This window comes from Tiliqua scincoides, chromosome 9, assembly GCF_035046505.1.
Source record: "Tiliqua scincoides isolate rTilSci1 chromosome 9, rTilSci1.hap2, whole genome shotgun sequence".
Taxonomy (NCBI): Eukaryota; Metazoa; Chordata; class Lepidosauria; order Squamata; family Scincidae; genus Tiliqua; species Tiliqua scincoides.
The window spans coordinates 16,667,406-16,690,832 of NC_089829.1; the positions used below are offsets into that span (position 1 = coordinate 16,667,406).

The window sequence follows — 23,427 nt, forward strand, 5'->3', positions numbered from 1 at the left end:
TCAGAGGTTCAGCTATTACTTAGAGATAGCAAGGCCCTGGAGCTGCCTCGCCCTGCATGCCATGTGCTCAAGATGGCCTGGGCATCATAGCCCTGGTGTGCACCATCTTAACAGGTCGGTGGTCAAAGAGGAAGTGCTCAGAGGAGAAGGGAAGGATAAAGGGTTTGGGCCACACCCCACAAGGATCACAGAGAGAACAGGTAGAAAGGTCAGATTCACTGGGCCATAGCTTGACCCCTTCTGGACAGCATCCTGCCCCCTCTAGACAGCAGACAGAGTTGCACCAACTCCAACAGGCCTGACGTGTATATTCTTATGGGAGTGAACTTAACAGAGACTTTGCAGGAACTCCTTGGGCAAAGACTTTGCAGTGTCTGTAATCATAGGCCCAGCAAAGGCAGTAAATGGTATTCATCATAACTGTAATCATCTAACAGCTTAGGAGTTCCTGCTCCAGTGCCCCCCTGTCCTGCAGGTGTGGCCAGACCACTCCTTCTTACCAGAGGCTCACCTGTGCTTACCTGCTGGGGCTTTTCTTAGGGCTTAATAAAGTAATTAAGCCATTGTCAATGTGAGAAGCTTGGCCCCAAGTCACATGTGCTATTGCTAAGACTCTAATTGCAGCAGCATTACCTTCCCATTTTATTTTTGTCAGTTGCATGGTGTTTTGTTTTGAGAATCTGCTTGCAGCCAGTTCACCTGGATTTTCCTTTCTCTTAAGGTTCAGTACTACGGTTTGCTGTTCCGGCACGAGGGCTGGCCCCTCTGCATCCATGAGAAGATTGTAGTCCAGCTGGCCTCCCTCGACTGGCAGATCCTGAGGCCAGGAGACTTTTACCTGCAGGTGGTCCCTTACTTGAAAAAGTCCCCACGTATTATAGTGAAATGTTTGGCCAAGGACAAACACAACGTTGAGGAGCTGGTAGTCCCCGAAGTCTCCTATACCTCTATCTTCACTGCAGGATGGCTGAAGGACATCAATGGAGAGCGAATGGGAGCTGCACTGGAAAACTGCCTGTTGGCAACAGACAATAAAATATTTCGGGTGCCCTGGGAAGAAATAGTCAATCCAGAATTTATTGATAAGCCTCAAAGATCAGAAAGCTACATAAGTTCTGAAAAGCCTTCTGGCTTCTCAGAGGTGCAGCCCCCAAGTGGCTCTTCTGAGGTGGGACCCCAGGCTTTTCATGGGCCAGAGGTAGTTGGATACAACTTGCTCAGGGACAAAATGACAGACCAGCCTGCAATGGCAGGGGATGGCAGCACTGAATGTGTGAGCCCTGTATTTGGTGAGGACTTTAGAAGCAACCCAGAAGGAGAATATGTGGAGCTCACAGGTGTTTCCTTTTCTCGGTTTGGGTCCCAGAGGGACTCCTTGACCCAGTCGATAGCCTTCAGTTATTGCACTAATCCCAGGATGAAAGCAAAGCAGAGGATTGTGGCCAGTCCGGAGAGCGGCACTTGCCTGAAGAGTGGTGTCTGTTTAGCACTTTCATCAGTGCCGCACAAGCAGCTGGACACAGCAAGGACGTCTGATGTGCAGGTGGCTTGTGTTGGGAGTTGTTTGGAGAATGGTGATGCAATGGGAAGTGACAAGTTTTTCCAGAAAAATTTAGTGGGACCAGAGCAGAATCACACCTCCGTGTTTCCCGCTGTGGCCTCTGAAGGCTCAAGCACGGGGGAGGGTTCCCCTGAGGAGCTACAGGCACACTTGGAGCATGAGTTGGACTGGAGGTATGCTATGTGCAGTTACAGTGATGGAGAGGAAGCTGAACGTAAGCTTCCCACAACAGCAGCAGCTGAGGGGAACAGCTCAGAGGCTGCAAATGGCAGTGGGAGCTCTGAGTGCTGCTCAGATGTACCTGGCACAGAGGCCGCATGGGGAGGCGGCAGCAACCCCCAGAGAGACCAGGAGGGAAGTGATAGTGCTGAGAAAGGCATGCATTCTGGGTCTTCCGTGACACCTTTGCGTGATTGTTGCAGCTTTGAGGAAGTCAATGGCAGCTCCAGGCCAAGCCTTCAGGAAGATGCCTTTTCCCTGCCCACAACACACCTGTTACCACCAGAGCCCTCTTCTGATGTGAGAGTGGCACACAGTCATCCTCCTCAGGAACTAGCAGATGGGGTCGCCAGTCATTGCTCTGGGAGGCTGGTGAAGTGCCATCTTTCAACTGACCAGAAGGAGAAGGTGAGCAGTGGATTACTGGGGCTGGGCAATGGAGAGACAAACCTCCAAGAGGATTTCTCTGGAGATCAGAAGCAGAACAGCCGTGGAAACCTCTTGCCCCTCCACAGACAGACAGAGGGAGACCTACTCCAGGAGGACAGTTCGCTTTGCCATTCTGGGGCAATGGACCACTGTCCCACAGCAAAGCAGGAGAGCAAGAGCAGCACCAGCAGTCCTCTAGTGGAGACTGGCATGCGGGCAGAGGTTAACTCTGACCAGTTTAACATGGAAGGGGCTGTAGTCGATGGTGTGGACCAGCCATGCCCACCAAGTGAACCAAAGTCTTTGCCATTGGAAACCTCCATGGAGGCTGACTGTTTGACAGGGCAAAGAGAAACAAGTGACCAAAACACTCCAGCAAAACTAGAACCAGATGTGTGGACCCCCCTGGAAGCTGGCTGCAAGTCTGGCCCCTGCAAAACTCCAGCCCAGCAGCAACACAGTGAGCCCGAGGAGGAAGGGGAGGATACAACACCCCCACCCTCAGCACCCCTCACCTCCAGGGTCGTCCAAGACGATGTGAATGGGTGTCAAGCAAGTTCCGAGGCATCCTTCATCAGAGGTAGGTAGGACTTTTTATGGTACTCCTTGTGATTCGTTTTGACAGAGTGGCTTCTGCGCAAGTGTTGTTGAAGCAGAAGAGGCACAGTGGTGTGACTCGGCCTTCTGTGTCTCTGCTGGTTCGCTGTACTGGGATGGGAGTTGCAAGCAGGGACTGCATTTTGCATCCTGAGTGCCTGAACTCACATGGATACCTGTAAACTGGTAAAAGAGCAGGACCTGTGACTAATTCAGCTTTCAGTCACTTGTCTCTAGCCCTTAGGTTTGGAAGTGTGGAGCTATCCTACAGAGATTCAAAACCTGTAAGAGGCTGGGGACAGCTTAGTGACTGGACTGGCTTACTGCTCTGCACACGACTCAGTCCTCATTGCCTCCCAGCTGTGTGCTGTTCCTCAATCCCTGTTCCGGCCTTTCGTCCCTGCCAGTGTCTACAAGTAGCCTGCTGGGAATTCACGCTCACCTTCTAGCCACAGGCAGGATCCTGCTTGTGCTTGTGTCTTTCCACACTATATGGCTGCTTGCTCCTCTCCCAGTCTTTTGTTCAAACGTGTCCTTTCTACACAGAAGGGAAGAGCTGGACGAAATGGAAGCATCAAATGGCAAGCCTCCCCTGATTTTGTCTGCCCGTTTTCACACACAGTTGCTTTTGTGATAGTAATATGAGTGGTGTGTGCTCCAGATTGCATGTAGGTTACTTTTCACATCACCTTTCAGTCACCTTCTTGTAGAGGGTGACAATCAGTGGATTTTTTGTTAACATTTTCAGTGCATATCTTGGGAGTGAATGGGAGATTCTGAGCTGCATTCATGACTGTGAATATGGATTCAGGGTGCAGTAGGCCAGAATGTAAAGCTCTAGACAGACCAAGAGATGGGGGGATGGGTCACAATGCCCCAGGGCTTCAGTGGTGTGGAAAATGTGGAAGCTGCCTCCTATCAAGTTGGAAGGGGATTTTAAAAAAAGCCTTGGACATGTGACTTGACTTGTTTGTGCGAATTGTCTGGGCTGAGGGCTCTGCACTGACATCTCCTTGGAACAACATGGGTAGAATGGGGGCAAAATCCTGCCTCTGACCCTGCTTCTAGCTACTGCTGTCTCAGGATACCAGGGAGGGATCCATCACCAGCTCTCCCTCTGCGCCTCCATCCCAGCGCCCTGAGAGCTGCCTTCACTCAGCCAGTCAAGCAATTAACATGCTGGGAGGTGAGGAAGGTGAGCAGACATGCCCCTCTTTGCTTGTCTTGGTTCGTTCTGCTACCAGGGCAGTAAAGTGCTGGTGGGTGTGATCAGCTGGAGCCTGAAGGAATGCAGCAGGCAGGACTTGGCAGGACTGAAGCCTCCCTGCCCAAACCGGGAGTTCTTCCTTTGAGCCTGTGATTTCATCAGATTCATTCCCTGCGCTTTCAGGGCTTTTTCTGTCATCATTAAGGATCTGTTTTGTTTTTTTAAAGTGGAGACACCCAGGATGCTGGCTTATCCACCAGCTGCAAGATTTTGTACTGATGTGACAATCCTTGGGACTTGCAGATTTCAGGCCAACAGTCCCTTGGGGCAGCCACCTTTCTAGGGCTGCCAGCAAAGCAACAGGAGACTAAAAGTTTGCACCCCAAAATTCCTCACAGCTGTGTTGATGAGGCTTGGGTGAGGCGCAACTCTTACGAAGCACTGCTTCTTGGGGCAGCAGCATCTTGGGGCAGCCGTGCTCGCACACTGGTCCATGTCAAGCTGTCCTATCCCGATAATCATTCATGTATTGGGGCCGAGGTAAAATGCCTTCATTTGTACAACAAAGCAAAGTCGTACATTTTATTGAGTTGCATCATTTATTCTGGGCACAGAATTTGAATTTCTGGTTGCAGGGTTTTGATCTTTGTGTGTTGTGCAGATCACCAGTGTCCACTGTGAAACACCATGGAATATATACAGCACATATGATGTATATTTTGCAATTATGCTTGGCATGTGATGAGTGCAGCTTTCACGCTACAACTGGAATTGTGGAATGTTGTAATGTGTACCATTTGTCAGCAATCATGGAACATTTTGGTTATTATGTGAGGCAGTTTTCGATTCACAGAAGACAATCTGAGGGTTGATAAGGAAGAAGTCAGTTGTGCAATTGTTCCTAAGTCCCCTTGAATCATGGTAGCTGGATAAGGGTGCAGTGGAGGACCCTTGATGACCCTTGATGACAGCAGAGCCTATTCAGCCAATCCTTGGTCCCCTTTGTTTAAGAGGACACCCACTCCTTGGGCATGGAGGTTTCACGGGATGGGCAGCTCTTGGGTTCAGTTGTTTTGGATGTAAGCAAAGCCAGGTCTGCTGCAGATCTAGCCCTGTTTGCAGTCACATGGGCAGGCGGATGCTGTTCCAGTTAGGTAACTCCCAATAAACAAATCCCACAGCTAGGAGGAATCAGCCGGGAGCAGGAGGAATCCGATACAGTGTTATTGGCTCCAGCATGTCGTACCAGGCAGAGAAACAGAGCCGTTGGCACTCGTTGAGCACACAAGAGGGGCCACGTGAGCAATTTTTGCATGCTCCAGCAGCAGGTGTGCAAGAAAGCTTTCCTTAGCTGGAGCTGAGTCAAGGGATCTGCCTGCCTGCCTTCCTCCCCACACGGTTGTTACTTAATGCAGAGTTTCAGTGTGGTCCCTAGTACAGCAGATTCAGCTGCCTCCCTGAAGCAACAGCCAGCCTCTGAAAACTTTAGAGCAGTGGTACGTGTACCCCCAGGGGTATTTGCCAGGATCTGTAGGAGTACTCAACAGGGTCTGTATTAGAATGCCTTGCGGGGCTGTCAAGGCAGGAAGGAAGGCAGTGAGCTGTCTGCAAAAGCCCCACCGACTTCTAGTTTTTGGTCATCAATTTGTACATTATCAGGTATGGATCAATAGCTGAAAACAAAAAAAAAACAAAAAAAAGTGGAAACATAATGTGGAAAGTGATCAGTCACCAAGAATTTCTCAGGTCACGTCTAACACTTTGGTGCAAAACAGTGAAAAGGCACAGTCTTCTGTTCTTCAAAGAAGTAAAAAGAGAAGATATTGCGAAGGCTACATAAAGTTTGGGTTTTTATATATATAGGAGATTAGGGCTGTCCTAAACCCCATTGTGTAGTGTGTGGGGTGGCATGATACCTTCTTTACTCTTGTGGCATTTGCAAACAAAACTTGCTGGCTATACAAACAAGGATGTGGAGCTGGTGGAGAGGCTTTCTCTCCTTATGCTTTCACAAAAAATAAATGCCAAAGTAAGCTGGATGCAGTTCCGGATTTAAGACTGGAACTTACATTGGTTGAACCTGATTTCAAAAAAACCATGTGCCTCAAAACAAGCTTAAGGATCACACTGAACATTTGTTGCGTATGAAATATTTGTTGTTTGTTTTACAAAAATTATTCCATTGCTTTTTAATTCCATTATTGGGCCATTTATTAACAGCTGCAACATATAAATTTGAAATAACTATATATAGCAACTATATTAATTGCAAGCATTTTGCTAATATGAGGGGTACAGTGTATGGAAATGGGCTGCAAGTGGAAGGGGTTGGGAACTGCTGCTTTAAAGAAGGGCCTTGGCTAAGCTTAACAGCTGACTTTTCACATATGCTGCCCTAGCAGAATCTGCTGATGTGGGCACATTCTAACAGGACTTTCCCAACTTTCCAGCACTGATGCAGCCATGCCAGTGGGGAACACACTGTATCCTGAGGTGGGGGGGGGGCAATCACAGAGGCCCCCTCAAGGTAAGGGAATATTTGTTCCCTTACCTCAGGGCTGTATCCCAACTGCATCAGTGTTGAAAAGTTGGACAGGATTGGGTCCTTCCTCTCTGAAACAAGCACTCTTGCAATGAACTCTTACATTAGCACAGGTGGACTTTTGGAGAGGGAAAGGACATTCTGTCCTCTTGGTGTCACCCCATTCTAGCAGAGTACAGGATGGCACATTGCAGGTACTTTTTGCCAGCCATGGTGCCAGGCTCTGGGGACTCTTGTCTCTGCGTGTATGTAGTTAGGCAGGGATCTCTGTGTCAGCTGGATCACTTCAGTTGGCCTGTCCAGTCTAGGTTTTGAAAGTTTGCTCCCTGCAAGTCTGTCCTTGCGTCTGGTCCTGACGTGCACAAGTTGTGATGGACATGTTTGTCTGAGATCTCACTAGCATCAGAAGATCCCCCCAAATTTTATCCATTGAGGGCTGTTCCAGTTGGCCTACTGATTTTTCTCATGAAGACTGCTTCATCACTGATTATCACTTCATCATTCCCTTTCCTTCATCACTGATATGGGCCTGGCAATGGGAGACTAGCAAGAGGTGGGAAGCCTAATGGCTATTGGATGTTTGATGTTCCTGAAGCCCTCCCCCTCTGCCCTTCTTCTCTAGAAGTAGGGAGGCTGTGCATTTCTTCCCTTGCAGCATTGATTGACAGCGGGGGGGGGGCTCTGGGGCTTCCCTCTGAATCTCCTCCTCTGACTTTTAAAACTCTTGATGAGTAGTAGAGGTATGAGGTTAAATAAAAGAATTAATTTAATGATGTCTCAAATGTTTTCTAATTTGATTTTTTTAATAGAATGCAGTGGTAGTATTTATATCCTAAAAAAACACAAACCAGTTTGATCTTGTTTTCCTTTGAACTAACCATTTTGAATAAACCACAGCTTCCAGAATGTGGTTATAACAGGAACAAGTGAAAGTTTTTAGTGTCCTCCCCTTGCAGACACAGGAGATAGAGAGTGTTGGCAGGGCTGTGTGAGCTCCCAAGGCACCCTGTGCTTTTCCTGAGAACCTAAACGTAAACCAAAGAGTTAATGATAATCTGAACCCAGGTGTTGAATCACAGCTAGTTTTCTGTTGAAAGAACAGAACTGTTCATGGGAAATGTGGGCATCCATGTTGTTTAGTGTCCTTATGTGGGTACAGGTATAGTTTTCATGTACTCCCCTGGGTAGAATAAGGGTTCTGTTTAGTTGTAAAGCAATGCACTCATGTTTTATTAATGTACTCATTCAGAGACACATTTGTTTAGAAACAGCTGGAATTCAAATGGAGAGCTTGATTTAAAGCGCTGACATAAGCATGCACTTTCTCTGGGTGATTTAGGTCCCAATCCTATGCTGCCAATCTGGCCTGTGGTACAGCGGCACCAAAATGGCTGCTGCTGTATACTATGGGGCAGGAGAACCAACTCAAGGTCTCCTTGGGGTAAGGGAACATTGATTCCCTTACCCTGTGCAGTGCCTCCGCAGAGCCTATCGCAGGTGCAGATTTGAGTAGCCTGTGTTGGGCTTTCAGGCATGGGAAGGGGGGATAGGATCTGACGGCAGCCTCTGCCACTGTCCCCACCCCCCTCCTAGACCTGAACTGCCCCACAGGTCTCCCTCCCTTCCCCAATGCCCCCTGTCCTGAGCATACTGCCTGGCCATCCCTTGCCTGCCCTCTTTTGCCTTCCATTTACCCCAGGCATCCCTGAAGAGAGTGCCTAGAAACTGAACTAACCAACTAACGTCTAGTCTCTGAATGGAATTGGGCACAATGACCACATGGTGCACAGTGGTGTGAATGCTTATGTGCATTTTTCCTTTTGCAGGAACCTCGTTAAAATGGACAGAAGATGTCAACAGAGGAGTTAGCAAAGTTGCCCTGGAGTTGGCTGATCAGGGCTGCTCCTGGAAAGAAGGCTCAGGATTAGCTGCGCACCTGGAACTGCCCTCTTTCCCATTAGGTGGAAGTCTGCAAACAGCCCCCGTAACAATGAAGGATGTGGACGTGGAAGTGCTGAAGAGTGGAGTTGCCTGCCTGCCAGGTCAGAACTGTCCTCTGTCAAGGTGCATTCTGGCTGCTGTGGCTGTTTGCCAGTGGGCTGAAATTCTGGGCCCTTTGGGAATATAGCAGCAAGTAGGGGTCTGCGTGCGGGCGTGCACTTGTGTGTGAAGGTTTAAATGTGTTTTGAAGCTGGTCAGAATGTTAGAGTGGAGCAGAACAGATATGAAATACATAAGAATGGAAGTGCAGGAGGAGGATCTGGATGTCTGAAGATGGGGATGCCTGTAGGGGAAAGGGCCTTGTGGAGAGGAGCAAGGGTTTGCACAGGAGCTTCACACACAGACTGCCACAAGTTCTGCTCCAAGTGTCTCAGGCGGCCAGGCCCACATTGGTAGTCTTTGGGCTGCAGGACCTCTTGACACCCAGTGTTAAACGAGGCAGTGAGTAGCTAGAGCAGCGATTTTCAATTTTTTTCATCTCATGGCACACTGACAGGGCATTAAAATGGTCAAGGCACACCATGAGGTTTTTGACAATTGACAAGGCGCACCATGCTGTCAGTGGGGGGCTCACATCCCCCATTGGCCCTACTAATAAATGACCTTCCCCCAAATTCTGGTGGCACACCTCTGGACCATTCACGGCACACTAGTGTGCCATGGCACAGTGGTTGAAAATGGCTGAGCTAGAGCCTTGAGGTCACTGGCAGGTTTAGCTGCGTGAGACTGTGGTTTGGATCAGGTTCGCATAGGAAGCCTCCAGACTTGTGAAATGTGCAGAGCCGGTCAGGGGATGTGGCATTCAGAAGGAGGCTCCTGTTCTGGATCAGGGCTGGTCTTGGCAGGAGGGTCTAAAGCAGAGATTTCCGACCTTTTTCATCTCATAGCACACTGACAAGGTACTAAAAATGTCAGGGTACACCATCAGTTTTTTGACAATTGACAAGTCGCACCATGTTGCTGGCAGGGGGCTCACATCCCCTAATGGCCTTAATAATCAATGACCTTCCCCAAACTCCCAAGGAATAGTTAAAAATCATTGATCTAAAGCAGGGGTGTCCAAAGTTTTTGGCAGGAGGGCCACATCATCTCTTTGACACTGTGTCGGGGGCCAGGGAAAAAAAGAATGAATTTACATTTAAAATCTGAATAAATTTACATAAGTTTACATAAATAAATATATTAAAGATGAACTTATATGAATGCATGATGGTCTTGCAATAGCTCAAGGCCTATAAAGGCCTTACACAAAGCAAGGCCAGCCTTTCCTTTGCTTCTGCTACTGCATCACAGACGTGAAACAGCAAGCAGTGGAGGGAGCCCTCATCCCACAGCTTACGCAAGAGGTCAAACAGTCACCCTTACGCTGAGAGCAGTTGTGTCAGGCCAGTGTGGGCTCCAGCAAGTCTCTGGAGGGCCAGAGGCTCATTGGAGACTGGGGTGTCCCTGAGGGCCGCATTGAGAGACCTCGAGGGCCGCATGTGGCCCCAGGGCCGGGGTTTGGGCACCCCTGATCTAAAGCAAGGCCAGGCATCAACGGGTGGGCTTCTGAAAGGGGTGCTGAGTGGCAGCTCCATGTTTCTGCCTGAAGGTAGGAAATGGGACTGTGGGTCTGCCTGGCTTGCTTTTGCCTCCATGGACTGGCAGCAGCTCTCTAGGTGCTGTGGGGTGTTTCCCAGGTGGGACCTTCTGTGTGCAAAGCAGGTGCTCTTTCACTGAACTGCAGCCGTCCCTGGCCAAGCCCCAAGGGTGGCATTTGTGTAAGGAAGCTTGTTTGTTCTGCCACTTAGCCAAATGTTTATTTTTCAGGCACTAGAGACAAAAGTGGACGTGCCGTGATCATCATCACAATGAGGAACATGATTTGGCTCCACCCACAGTGCAGTGCCAACGAGCTGCTGCGCCTCCTCCTCTACTTGCGCAGCATTCTCAGGTTTGTGGGACTGCTGGGAGGAGCATGAGCAGGACCAAAATTAGCTCAGCAGTTCAGCTTCAACAGACTTCCAATGTCTCTCATCAAGAGGGAGCACGTGGCGCCTACTTCATGTCCTTTCTGTGTACTACTCTCTGAGGAAGGTTTGCAAAAGTTCGCAGGCCAGTTGCTCTCAGTGAAGATTTGGTAGATTTAAGCTGAGCTTGCCTGGCTCTCCCTCCTCCTCCTCCTCCTCTCCTTCAGATATGGCCAGAAAGGGGCTCTGTGCAAGACTGGCACCAGAAAGGTTAAGGTTAAGGCTGTGCTCTGGATAGGAAAGCCTGGGGCAAGCAGCAGCAGCAGCCTCCTTCTGCCCATGGCTGGGGAGACTGAGCCAGAAGAGAAAAAGATGTGGCAGGGGGCATCAGAGGGTCCTCGTGTTGTGTGCATGAGGCAGCACCTTCTCATCCCCACGCAAACATTGAAAGGAAATTAGTGACAAAAATGGAGGCAGTTGAAGGATTGCAGCACAAGGCCATATGAGGGCTTGTGGCCCACGTGGGAGGACTTTCCAGGTGTTACAGATGTGTGTTTGCAGGTCCCTTTTTCAGCAGGATACGAAGGAAGGCCAATAAGCCGCTGGGAGGGTGTGTGCCTACCTAAGGGCTCCAGAATGGGCATGCTGACAGGGCCAAGGAGGGTGGTGTGTCTTGGACTGAGCCATTTCCTTGTGTTTCTGGCCATGAGTTGATGAACCATAATAGAGGTTGGCCTCAAGGGAGGGGCTGGTGTGTTTGCTGCAGGTGTATGCTATCACATGCCACGCATCGCAGAGCTGTCCTCTCTCCTTGCCTCACCCCAGGCTCCATGTTTGTCCTTAGTGCATGGAATTTGGCTGCCAGGGGAGCGGTCCAGGAAGCCAACCAATCTGGCTGACCCCCACTCATCTGCCCCTGCACTGGCTCCAGCGGCAGAGTTCTTAGCTGTGGAAACACCTTTCTATTAAGGAAGACAAAAATGGGAAGGAAAATGGGCAAAAGTGAGATAGGCGAAAACAGGCCCTTGAAATCGGAAACTGGCAAGATTCAGAACAGAAATTCATGTCCTAGGAGTAGAGGCAAATGAGAATAATAAAACCTAGGGCCACTTCCCAGACATCAGCCCTGCCTGGAGCGCACTTACTGCCTTCCAGCTCCTTTGGTTGCCATTGGTCCAGGCGGGGTGTGCCCAATGTGAGATAATTGAACTCTATGCTTGCTGGAGCTGGACACATGCTGCTGGTCCCAGCTAGGCAACTCTTTTTATGTGATTGGGGAGTCAGTTGTCTCCAAAGGTGAGAAACAGGGACAGCCCCTTGAACCCTCCCTTGGCTGGGGGGGATGGATCAGGGGGATGGATTTGACTCATAGACAGGTATGAGCAAAGCCAGAGAGGGCTGCCTGGTGCAGTGGCGGTCCTGGCCACTGTGCCACCCTGGGGTGAGCCTGGAAGTGCCACCCCACTTTCTAAGGGCCTGAAAACATCACTTCTGGTTTTCTCCCACTGGAAGTGACGTTTTAAGGACCTTAGAAGGCCTTCTGAGAGTCGAGGAGCTATGTGGGGTCTCTCCAGCCCTCAGAACATCTCCACAGGTGGAGGTAGTGGGTGTTGGCACCCTTAGGGCAGCAAGATTGGGGGGAAGGTGCCTCCAGCTGTGCTACCCAGGAGCACTTGCACCCACTGACCCCCTCCAGGCACACCGCTGACCTGTTGTTCACCCGTCAGACTGACCTCACCATGTTGGGGTCAGACAATCTTAGATGCATGCCCTATATGCACCACGGTTCAGGCTTTCTGGTGGACGTGCAGTTTGCTGGGGGCCAAATGGAAATGTTACCCAGGTGGATTCATCCAAGTCAGTACCATGTTAAGGAAGTATGCTATTGGGTCAAAAGGGCACAATTGCCACCACCTGTCAGAGGGGCAGGTGCTTATTAGTACCAGGTTCCTCTTGTCACCTTTGAATGCAGGAAAAGAGAAGGAAGAAGGGGAGCCACTGGCGGTCAGGTCTGGTGTGGATGTGACAGGGAAGATCAGGAAAAGAAACTGCAGAGAGAAGAGCAACTGTATGGGCTCAGAAAATACAAGTAGTAGGCTGATAAGCTCTGGAAAAGCTTGGATAGGGATTCAGGGATGATGTCGTGATTTGCTTTTGACTTCCAGACCCGAGTGCCAGACTTTGGGCTTAACTATTCTGATAGATGCCCGGCGATGCTCTCCCGTCCCAGCTCTCTTTAAAGCCTTGACCATCATGCAGGTGAGGCCTTTGCTGCTGGCTCTGCTGTGCTCTTCCTTCCTGCCCCCTCTCCATATGGCTCTATTCAGGTGACCAGGGCAACCTTGGACAAAGCTGAAGCCAGCACTCCAAGAGCCATGTCGTTCCCTCTGAGCCTTCCTGGCCAGCCTGCGAAGGCTCTGCTTCTCTCAGTTGTTCTCCCCTTTCTCTGTCCTTTGCTGTGGCTTCCAGTATTCCAGTCCTGGCCAATTCCTTGTAGGATTTATCAGTCCATCGACAGAAACAAATGCAGAAAGGCAGGGGAACAAACAATGAGTCAGAAGCAATAGGGGGTGGTGGGAGGATCTCAGGAGAAAGATCACAGGTGTTGGGAACCCTGGCCAGGCATTCCAGTGGTTCCAACTGTACCACATGGAAGACACAGGAACTGGTTTTATTTCTAAGCCACTGGACAGCCACTTTCAGATCAGCACCATGTGATACACAACCCAATCCTATGCTTTCCCCCACAGTCTGCACCGCATACTATGGTGGGGTGGGGGATCAGGATGCTTGGGAGAGGTAGGAGAAAATATTTTCCCTACCTGTTCGTAAGTCCTTCAACTGCCAGTGGGTCTCCTTGGACCTGCGCCAGCTCTTCAGCTGGAACAAATCCAAGGAGGCAAAGGGGTATGTCAGCTGGCTCTAGAAGGGACAGCATCTGGTGAAAGTTGCTTGCACTGAGTGTCACCCCCTCCCACCTCTGACACATCCCCGGTCCTCCCCTGATCCTCCCTGATCCACCCACCCACCCCCACCTCATTCCTTCCACCCCGCCTACTTACCAGTGTTAGCACAGTTCCTACTAGCTGCCTCCGCTCGTGGGGTCCTCCCTGCCATCAGTGACAGCAGTGCAGAATCACACAACTCTGCACTTCCAGAACTTCATTTATAACACCATAAAGTTTGTTCTGCTGCTAGATTGCTCATTCTGGGGGTGTTCACACCAGACAGGTTTGGCCTGTAAATGTAGTAATACAATTGTATTCTACATTTCCTGTCCTGAATTGTATCTCTGATATGGGGAACTGAGTGAACCATAAAATGAAGCATGGCTTGCTTTCATGAGCCACCTGAACAATAATTATTATAATTTATAACACAACATTTACTGGCTTTAATCTTATTTTGCTGCCTTGGCTTTTTTTCCTGGGAGGTTCAGCTTTGCAACAGTGCTGAGCTTTCTCAGTTAGGTTCCTTGGTGGGAAAGCCTTAGCTGCTAAGTCATGTTAGCAGCTATCTGACTTTGCGAGTCCCTTTTAAAGAAAAAAAGTGCTGGCTTGTGGACAAAATGGTAGATAGGAGATAGAGAGGAAATATTTTTGTACAAAGGCAACAGCAAGACTTTTGACTGAAACCAAAGCCAAGAGGGACTCTAGAATCTGCTCTTCACGTTGCAGAATACTGTTCCTCACTGCATCCATGGAGCTCTGCTGCTTGTGGAGAAAGACGCCAGCTTCCGGGTAGAGAAACCAACTGCTGTGCAGGTATGGGAGGTATTCTTTGGTTATTCAGGCTTCTTTGCCTCATGGTGAAATTTGATTTCTAGCACAGAATTTGGCTGAGGAGAGAATATCAGAGCCCAATCCTGAGTTCGGCCTGAGTCACAAACATGCCCTAAGGCACTTTGCGGGCCCTGGCGCCAGTGCTCTGCTAGCGCTAGCGCAGCCCTGGCTGGTGCTGGGCTAGCACCAGGCGAGCACCGGAGCTCTGCCGCTCAACGGACCGCTGAGCAGTGAAGAGGTAGGTGGGGGTGTGGGGGGAAGTGGGGAGGAGGTTTTGGGGGAGAGGGAGGGTGGGAGGAGGCATCCTGGGGGGAAGGAGCAGGGTGGGAGGGAGACAGGGCGCTCCACCGGATCCAGAGCCTCCATGTTGGGCTCACCACCGAACATGGAAGCTCTTGATTCTACACTGACCTTCGGGTCAGCGTAAAATCAAGTAGCCCCATTGTGGGGCTGCTTGCTTTACCCAGGGGAAGGAGATGAAAGTCCCCTTCTCCCAAGGAGCCACTGGCGGCTTCCTGGAGTGTGTTGGATGCGGTGGCAGCCATTGTCAACACTGTTGCAGCCTTGCTTGCCAGGCGGCTCAGGATTTGGCTGCCCGCTCTTATTTTCTTTTGCTTGATTTCCTGAGCCAATTGCAGGGAGGGATACCTTGGGAAAACCTGTTGGACAAACTTGCTTGTGTCATTGATGGGATGGAACTCCTGTGGCCAGCATGGATGGCTGTCTGCAGTTCCTCCATGGCTGCTGCTCACATTCCTTTCCCTTCTCTCCCCCATCTTGGAAAATGCCAGCTATGCGGTTCCATAGGGAGAGAGCCAACTGAACAGTATTTTGCAGGATCAGACGCACACTCATCATAGTTCTGGCTTGTATAAGTTATTTCGGATGCAGATTTTGAATTGATCACAAATCACAAAGCAGACATGTGCCCATTGACTTTCCAGGATCTTGTTCTAGTTTTTTTTTAGGATGGCTGTTGGACTTTATTGTGCATGATGTATAGAAATTGAGTATATGAGTACTTCTTTACCATCAGACCCTCCCTTGCCCTCTTCCCTTCTTGGATGAAGCCTGTTGGGAGTCTCTGTTTTGTTAGCACTCAGACTGGAGTTTGTCAGCCCAGTGCTCTTCAAAGTGTGTCAGGGCACTGGACCTCTTCATTTGGGCTGTAGGCTAGCCAGTCATGATGCCCTACTTGGCAAATGCACAGATGCTATTTGTCCTGTGGAGCTCGGGGGAGGCGGAAGGGAGGTGGCATCTGAACTGTCTTATGGGAAGGGGCAGCTGATACCTACACCCAAGCAATCCATGGGGAAAATCCATGAAGGTGACAAGCAGAAAGCATTGTCATGCCAATAAGCCATTGGAAAAGAAAACAGTAATTAAAGAGGGAAGGGCTGACCAGACAAGAAAGGCAAGGACTTGTTATCAAAGCAATTGTCTGTTGTCAGACAAAGAAAGTGGACCAATTAAAAGAGAATTTTGGAGGAAGCAGAGCAGGAATTATCAGCAGGAGAAATAAAAGGGAAATCTGAGCTGGAGGAGATGAAGGAAGTTTGACAAGTACAAGGGGGAATTGAATCTCCAAGGGCATTGCTGTCCATTCCCCAGGCATTTCTAACTCAGGATGGGGATGGTAAGAATGGGTGCCCCCTGTCCTGCACTGCACTGCTCTGGTGACTGTTCTGTAGTTCCTGTTGCGAGGAGTGTGCTGATTTACCTTTGCCTTGGCATGTTTTATAGGTCCATGTGCTGGCAGTTTTCAGAAAAAACAGGGCTGCTCCTAAACTAAGTTCTTAAGTTGCACCCTTCCAACTTAGTTGTGGTGAAAGAAGGGCCATCACAGGAAGTGCAGGTGGAGGACAAAACAGGCACAGTACCGAGCAGTTAGCATCCAGCAGCCCTCCCGTCCCTTCTTTTCACTTTGCCTCCTTGCTCCTTTCTTGCACAGAGGCACTCTTCCCCTTCCTGTGCCACAAGTTCTCTCCCACTTTTGCTCCACAAACTAGATTGGGTGTGAGTTGGTTTGTCACTGCCTCCAGGTGGTGTTGCAGGTGGGCTTTGTCGCACACTGGTGTCTCTCAGAACTAGGAGCGTAATCCAGGACACCCATGACAGGCTTGGCTCAGAGGCCCTGGAAGTGGAAGGCAATGGTGTAAATGTTCTGTGTGGGTGTGTACCAGTTTTGTAACTGAGCCCAAGCCTTGCCTGCAGAAGATGCCAAGCGCAAGTCTCATAACATCCTTGTTTCTCTGTTGACTTAACTCCTTAGTCCTTGTTCCCAAAGAAACTCAGCTGATCTCTAAGTGCATTAGCTAACATTCATCCCTTATTATCTTGGCCTTTATCTTCTCTGACCCTCCACTGTTGTTTCTTGCTCTTTTGAAATGGAGACTGTATGTCCTTTGGGGCAAGAACCCTTCTTTTGTGTAGCAGAAAGATCTCTTTAGGAAATTCTGTGGGGGAGCTGGAATCAATGGGCTCTTTGCCTGACATAAGTATCCTTGTCAGAGCCTCCTGTTTGTATTTTGGGAAAAATAAAACTCAGGAAAGCTTGCATGGGATGGAGTTTGAGTGACTGCTGCCCTCATCCATCATATGAAAAGGGTGGTAGAGGAAAATAGGCATTTTTCACCTCCTCCCACTAGAAGGAACTGATGGAGTCTTCCTCTCCTTCTCTTCAGTGTGAGCTCCTCACCTCCATGAAGTCCCTCCACAAGCACATTGAGAGCTCCCAGCTGCCCCTAGAATTGGATGGAGCCCTTCCATATTGCCACCAGGACTGGCTGCGCTTCCGCATGGTGAGTAAAACACATAGCTGAGAAAGTCTTCTTGGAGAGTCTGAACTTCCACCCCAACATCCCCATTTGCTGTGTCCAGGGAGCCCAAACTCAGTGTCTGGGATGGTTGGCTCAAGCTAGGAGCAGAGGCAGCTCATCCATTAGGCAAGGGGATGTGACAGGTTGCTGCAGGCGGAGGGGAAGTGAGGAGGCAGCAGACTGGAGGTGCCCTTCAACTCTCAGTCTGCTGCCACCACTGCCTCCCTCCCTCCTGCCTGATCCGCATTCTGCCCATTAAAAACAAGCAGATCACCTGCCTCTTTATCTTGCTCCTGGTGTGTTTTCTTCAATGGTGGAAATGCAGAACTTGCAGTTTGATTTACTGGAACAAAGGAGCTCCTTCATTTACACAGCTCCCTTTAAATCAAACCAGAAGTCCCTCACTTGTGCCACTGAAGAAACTGAATGTGGAGCATGGTAAGTGACTGCCTTTTTTCTTTCCTTCTATAACTGTGTAGCAGTGTTAGACCTGAGATGGCATTGGGTTACACTGCCACTGCTAGGAGAAACATAGGTACATTTTTAAGGTGTTGGAACTTCAGTTGATTTTCAGCGTTTGAAAGCAGGATCTAGGTTTTATCCCTTGAAAGCTGTAGCCACTAGGAAAGGAGCCTTGGATGAGCACTTGTTTTGGGTGGAAAGGAGAACAGAGACATTCAGTGGGAGGGGCTAATGGGAAGAGTCTGAAGTCTATGCTGGGAGATGCTCCAGCTCTCTGCAGCTCCACTCTGAGCACACATTTTCATGTGCTTGGTCTCAGTCAGCCTAGACAGAATGGCCTTCTGGGATCTCTCACTCCCTACCCTCCTAACCAGGAAAGAGCTGTTTGGTTTGGGAGCCCCAAGCAAGGTGGAGGATAGACAGTCAGGCAAACTTGTCCTTTTGTGCTAACCTTTGCAGCGTCTGGAGCACTTGCTGCTGGGATGTTGGGGTGCAGGTGCTTTCCTCAAGGGGGCCATTCAGGCCGTGGAGTCCAGCGGGTGGCCACAGAAGGCAGAGGTGAGTCTTCCACCCTTAAACTGTACAGCATTCTCTCCATGCTGCAAAGCATCTCCTGTACTTTTTTGTGGTCTCTGTTCAGTCACACGAAGTGAAGTTCTGCACATGTGCAGAGCCAGCCTGGGAAGCATGCAGGGCTTTCTTGAGCGTCCTCCCCTGTGATTGACTGGGGAGCCCCTGCACAGTCATGTGCCTCAAGCATGGGAAGAACACCCAGTCCTCCTGTTTCTTTTTGCTGAAGCAGCATGGGGAACACTTCCCTGTGTCCTTTCATCCCACAGACAAAAAAACCCCACAGACTTTCATCTTAGTTTTCACCTTTATTGTATATATTGTGAGTTTTACAAAAAAATATTTTTTTTTAAATTTATTGTAGGTTAGTTAATTAAACCTTATTGTATGATGAGCTGATCTCTGTTCAATACTGTGTCACTGCTGTGAGCATGACACTTGCCCTCCACTGATGGGCTTGACACTTGTCTTCTCCGTTTGGGAGTAAGTCACATTGTGAACACCTACATACTCTATAATGTTCTCCAAGCAGATGAATGAGAACAAGGACCTCTAGTTCATGGTTTGGGAAAAAGCCCTCACACCCGAAGTAGCTATTTCAGTGCCTCTGGCAAACTGTCTTCTCCTCCACCACCTCCAGTGGCTTCTTCAAAGCAAATAGGTCAGGTGGCACTTAATATCTGCAGAGACCTGGGGAATGAGGCGATGCCCACAATGCCATTAGCACCACTCTGGGTGGCCACACTGGGTGGCCAGCTAAAAGGAAGACCAAATGTCAATCAGGAAGCAGGACAGCCTTGTTGGGCCCTGACATTGCCACGTTCTACTTGGTAGCACAGGCATTAGCACCAAGGAGGGCGTTAAGCTTGGTGACAACACATGTTGATGTTCAGGTAATTGATCATTCCATCATCAGTGATAGCCATTGATCATCATTGATCAGGCCCTGCTCCCAGCCAAAACAAGTTCCAAAGGCACCATTAATTGACTCTTTCCTGATGTCAGACATTCTTGTAATCTACATGAGGTTGGAGGAATTCAGTGGTGCAGATGCAGAGTGTGTAGGAGGAAGGCTGTCCTTTTCTATTCAGTCACCTGAAGCCAACTTCTTTGTGGCAGAGCACAGCAAGAACACCGGAACTGGAAGTGCCCCAAGAGAGATCAGTGGGAAGCAGGGCAGCCTTCAAGGCTATTGTGAAAGGATGCAAGGAGGGCAGGAGACCATCACAGGTGGGAAACCAAGAAGAAGTTCTCACTTTCCTAATTTCTCTTTGGAGAGGCTGTCTTGATGCTCATGTCAGAGTAGAGGCTCTTGCTGGGGAGCTATACGAGGGAAGCTCATTGTTCCTTGTGGGGGCTTGGAACAAGAGGGAAGGGCACAAGAAGACTTCAGAGGCTGAGGAAAGCTGCAGCTCCCTTTCCTTGGCGTAGATGGTCTGTGGATGGTGGAGGAGGCCTGGTGCATGTGGCAAGGCAGCATGGTAGGAGCAGAGGCAGCAGGACTAAAGCAAAGGGTGGCAGAGCTTGGAGATAGTTAGTCTTTTGGAGTGCCCTGAGCAGAACCTGTGTGTCTTCCTTGATTTCTCAGGAGGCCATCGCCCTGCTTAAGAACTGCAGAGAACTCATGAAAGCTGTTCTGGACGATCAGCGGCTGGTGAAGTTGCAGCTGGAGGGGGGTGCACTACTGGCCCGCCTGAAGAAGGAGGAGTCTTGTGTTGTCTTGACAGAGGACTACAGGTGAGCCTGAAGGGGAGCCGAGAAAGAGAGAAGCCAAGACCTAAGGCAGGAGAGGCAAAAAGGACCATTGTTCAGTCAGAGTATGTGTATTGCAGTGCTCTAAAACACATGTAAATGGTAAGATATGATCTGGTCCTTGACGCAGAGCCTTCAGAGGGACCCAGGAAAAATATTAAGGATGATAGTCAAATCCTGTTCAAAAGCAAATTATGCCCATGAATCATATTGACTCAGATTGCCTTGTATTGTCTGACCCCTGCCCTGCCCCACTCTTTTATCCTCCTAGTAGCCCTGTAGTGTAGTGAGCTGAGGCTCAGAGAGAATGAGGGCCCAATCCTATCCAACTTCCCAGTGCTGATGCAGCCACAATGCAGGCTGTAGGTAAGGGAACAAACATTCTCTTATTTTGAGGAGGCTTCTGTGACTGCCCCCCCCCCCCCACTGCAGGGCACAGTTCATCCCCCATTGGCACAGCTGCAACAGCACCAGAAAGTTAGCTAGGATTGGGCCCTGACTTGCCCAAAACCATACAGTGAGTTTCATGGGTACTAGACTTGGAACCCAAGTTTTCCCAGTCCAAATCCTCCTGATTAACACATTTGAAGAATTAAAAAATAAGACTTGCTTATTTTGCGCACAGATGCTTAGTTCGAAGATTTTGTCTGACAATGTTCAAGTTTTTAGAGAATCTGGGGACAGTGGAGATGGGCCTACGCCCCTGTTTGCCTGCGGGCCTACTTCCCTTGGCTAATTCACTCAAGTGCGTTGCAAAGACCTTCCTGGCTACCTTTTACTGCTGAACCGGTTTGGTGGGTTTATTTTCCTGGCCTGATGCAAACCCCAGCATCATGACACAGCCGCACTCTGCTCTCTACCCCAAGGAGTAAGGTAGTGGCCGCCACCACATCTTGTGGCAGAAAATGCCACAAACTGATTATATGTTACATGAAGAAGTGCTTTTATTTTTTTTTTTCCCCTTTCACACCAGAAACTATCGACAGCCACTTTACTGGGTGATGGCATTTCATTTCTCTGAAATGTTCTGCTGCCAACCCCTACTGGAGAATTTGCAAAGGACGGTGAGGGTCAGAATGAGCAGTCCCTGGCTGAATTGGCCCCCTGCTGGGGAGCAGGAAACAGCCCTCCTGTAAAATGCATTGCTCCTTGATAGTTCTTGGTATGACTCCCAGATTGCAGTTATTCCATATGTTAAGTCTTATCCAGGTCCAGAGTACTTGGTGGGATGCCTTCTGTACCCATTATGAGGAGATGGTCTTGAAATCATAAGGCCAGAGGTGACAATGGCTGGGACTGTGAGAAGCTCCAGCGGACAAGCCAAGAGTCAGAATGTCAGCACTCGGGGAAAGCCAGCAGGAGCTTCTCTGAAAGGGGAAAACCTCCAGCTAAACCCTGGTGTTTCTGACACCCTGTCCTAGATCAGACTGGAGCTCCAGCTGCTACCTTCCAGGAATGCCCTGAAGAGGGCAGCCTTCCTCCATCACCTAATCATTAATTACAATGATGATAAGGACATAAGAACAGCCCCACTGGAGCAGGCCATAGGCCCATCTAGTCCAGCTTCCTGTATCTCACAGCAGCCCACCAAATGCCCCAGGGCGCACACCAGATAACAAGAGACCTGCATCCTGGTGCTCTCCCTTACATCTGGCGTTCTGACATAGCCCATTTCTAAAATCAGGAGGTTGCACATACACTTCATGGCTTGTAACCCGTAATGGATTTTTCCTCCAGAAACATGTCCAGTCCCCTTCTAAAGGCATCCAGGCCAGATGCCGTCACCACATCTTGCGGCAAAGAGTTCCACAGACCAACCACACGCTGAGTAAAGAAATATTTTCTTTTGTCTGTCCTAACTCTCCCACTCAATTTTAGTGAATGTCCCCTGGTTCTGGTGTTAAGTGAGAGTGTAAAGAGCATCTCTCTATTTCCCCTGCATAATTTTGTATGTCTCAATCATGTTCCCCCTCAGGCGTCTCTTTTCTAGGCTGAAGAGGCTCAAAAGCCGTAGCCTTTCCTCATAAGGAAGGTGCCCCAGCCCCGTAATCATCTTACTCACTCTCTTTTGCACCTTTTCCATTTCCACTATATCCTTTTTGAGATGTGGCGACCAGAACTGGACACAAAACTCCAGGTGTGACCTTACCATCAATTTGTACAACAGCATTATAATATTAGCTGTTTTGTTCTCAATACCTTAGATCCCAAGCTTAGAATTGATCTTCTTCACTGCCACCGCACATTGGGTTGACACTTTCATCGACCTGTCCACCACTACCCCAAGATCTCTCTCCTGATCTGTCACAGACAGCTCAGAACCCATCAGCCTATATGTGAAATTTTGATTTTTTTTGTCCCAATGTGCATGACTTTACACTTACTTACATTGAAACGCATCTGCCATTTTGCTGCCCATTCTGCCAGTTTGGAGAGATCCTTCTGGAGCTCCTCACAATCACGTCTGGTCTTCACCACTCGGAAAAGTTTGGTGTCGTCTGCAAACTTAGCCACCTCACTGCTCAACCCTGTCTCCAGGTCATTTTATGAAGAGGTTGAAAAGCACTGGTCCCAGGACAGATCCTTGGGGCACACCGCTTTTCACCTCTCTCCATTGTGAAAATTGCCCATTGACACCCACTCTTTGTTTCCTGGTCTTCAACCAGTTCTCAATCCATGAGAGGACCTGCCCTCTAATTCCCTGACTGTGGAGTTTTCTCAGTAGCCTTTGATGAGGGACCGTGTCGAACGCTTTCTGAAAGTCCAGATATATAATGTCCACGGGTTCTCCCGCATCCACATGCCTGTTGACCTTTTCAAAGAATTCTAAAAGGTTTGTGAGGCAAGACTTACCTTTACAGAAGCCATGCTGATTCTCCCTCAGCAAGGCCTGTTCATCTATGTGTTTTGAGATTCTATCTTTGGTGAGGCATTCCACCATCTTACCCGGTATAGATGTTAGGCTGACCGGCCTATAGTTTCCCGGGTCCCCCCTCTTTCCCTTTTTAAAGATCTGTGTGACATTTGCTATCCTCCAATACTCTGGCACCGTGGCCGTTTTGAGGGACACGTTGCATGTTTTAGTCAGAGATCAGCAATTTCATTCTTTAATTCTTTAATAACTCCTGGGTGGATGCCATCAGGGCCTGGTGACTTATAGATCTTTAATTTATCAATAAGGTCTGAAACATCTTCTCATGATGAAGTGGAAAGACTTAGCAGTCCCTTGTCAGCTACAATTGGTTGCATTTTAAAGCATCCTCTGCACAGCCATATGTGAGATGAGATGACTGCCTGCCTGAGCCTGTACACCTCTGTGCAGTTTATGCAGCACTAATTCCAACACAGGTTTGACTGCCATTTGAGTGAGTGAGTGAGTGAGTGAGTGAGTGAGTGAGTGAGTGAGTGAGAGACAGAGACAGAGACAGAGACAGAGACAGAGACAGAGACAGAGACAGAAAATACAAAGTACCACTCAGCCTTCATGTTCATTGTTTGACCATTGACAACTCATTCAACTTCCATGACAAACATTTC

The 23,427-nt window shown here is 49.2% G+C and overlaps 1 protein-coding gene across 6 annotated transcripts in view; it reads left to right on the forward strand.

Moving 5' to 3' along the window:
- Positions 1–23,427, forward strand: part of PLEKHG4 (pleckstrin homology and RhoGEF domain containing G4) — a 66,372-nt gene that overhangs the window by 22,490 nt on the left and 20,455 nt on the right. For 4 of the 6 annotated variants that reach the window (XM_066637225.1, XM_066637229.1, XM_066637226.1 and 1 more), the window contains exons 3-11: positions 722–2,789; positions 8,382–8,597; positions 10,366–10,489; positions 12,671–12,764; positions 14,183–14,269; positions 16,972–17,088; positions 18,028–18,126; positions 19,258–19,368; positions 19,727–19,875. In XM_066637225.1, the coding sequence (XP_066493322.1) occupies positions 722–2,789; positions 8,382–8,597; positions 10,366–10,489; positions 12,671–12,764; positions 14,183–14,269; positions 16,972–17,088; positions 18,028–18,126; positions 19,258–19,368; positions 19,727–19,875 (3,065 nt within the window). The remainder of the gene's footprint in view (positions 1–721; positions 2,790–8,381; positions 8,598–10,365; positions 10,490–12,670; positions 12,765–14,182; positions 14,270–16,971; positions 17,089–18,027; positions 18,127–19,257; positions 19,369–19,726; positions 19,876–23,427) is intronic. The other 2 variants (XM_066637227.1, XM_066637228.1) reach the window with 2 other exon arrangements.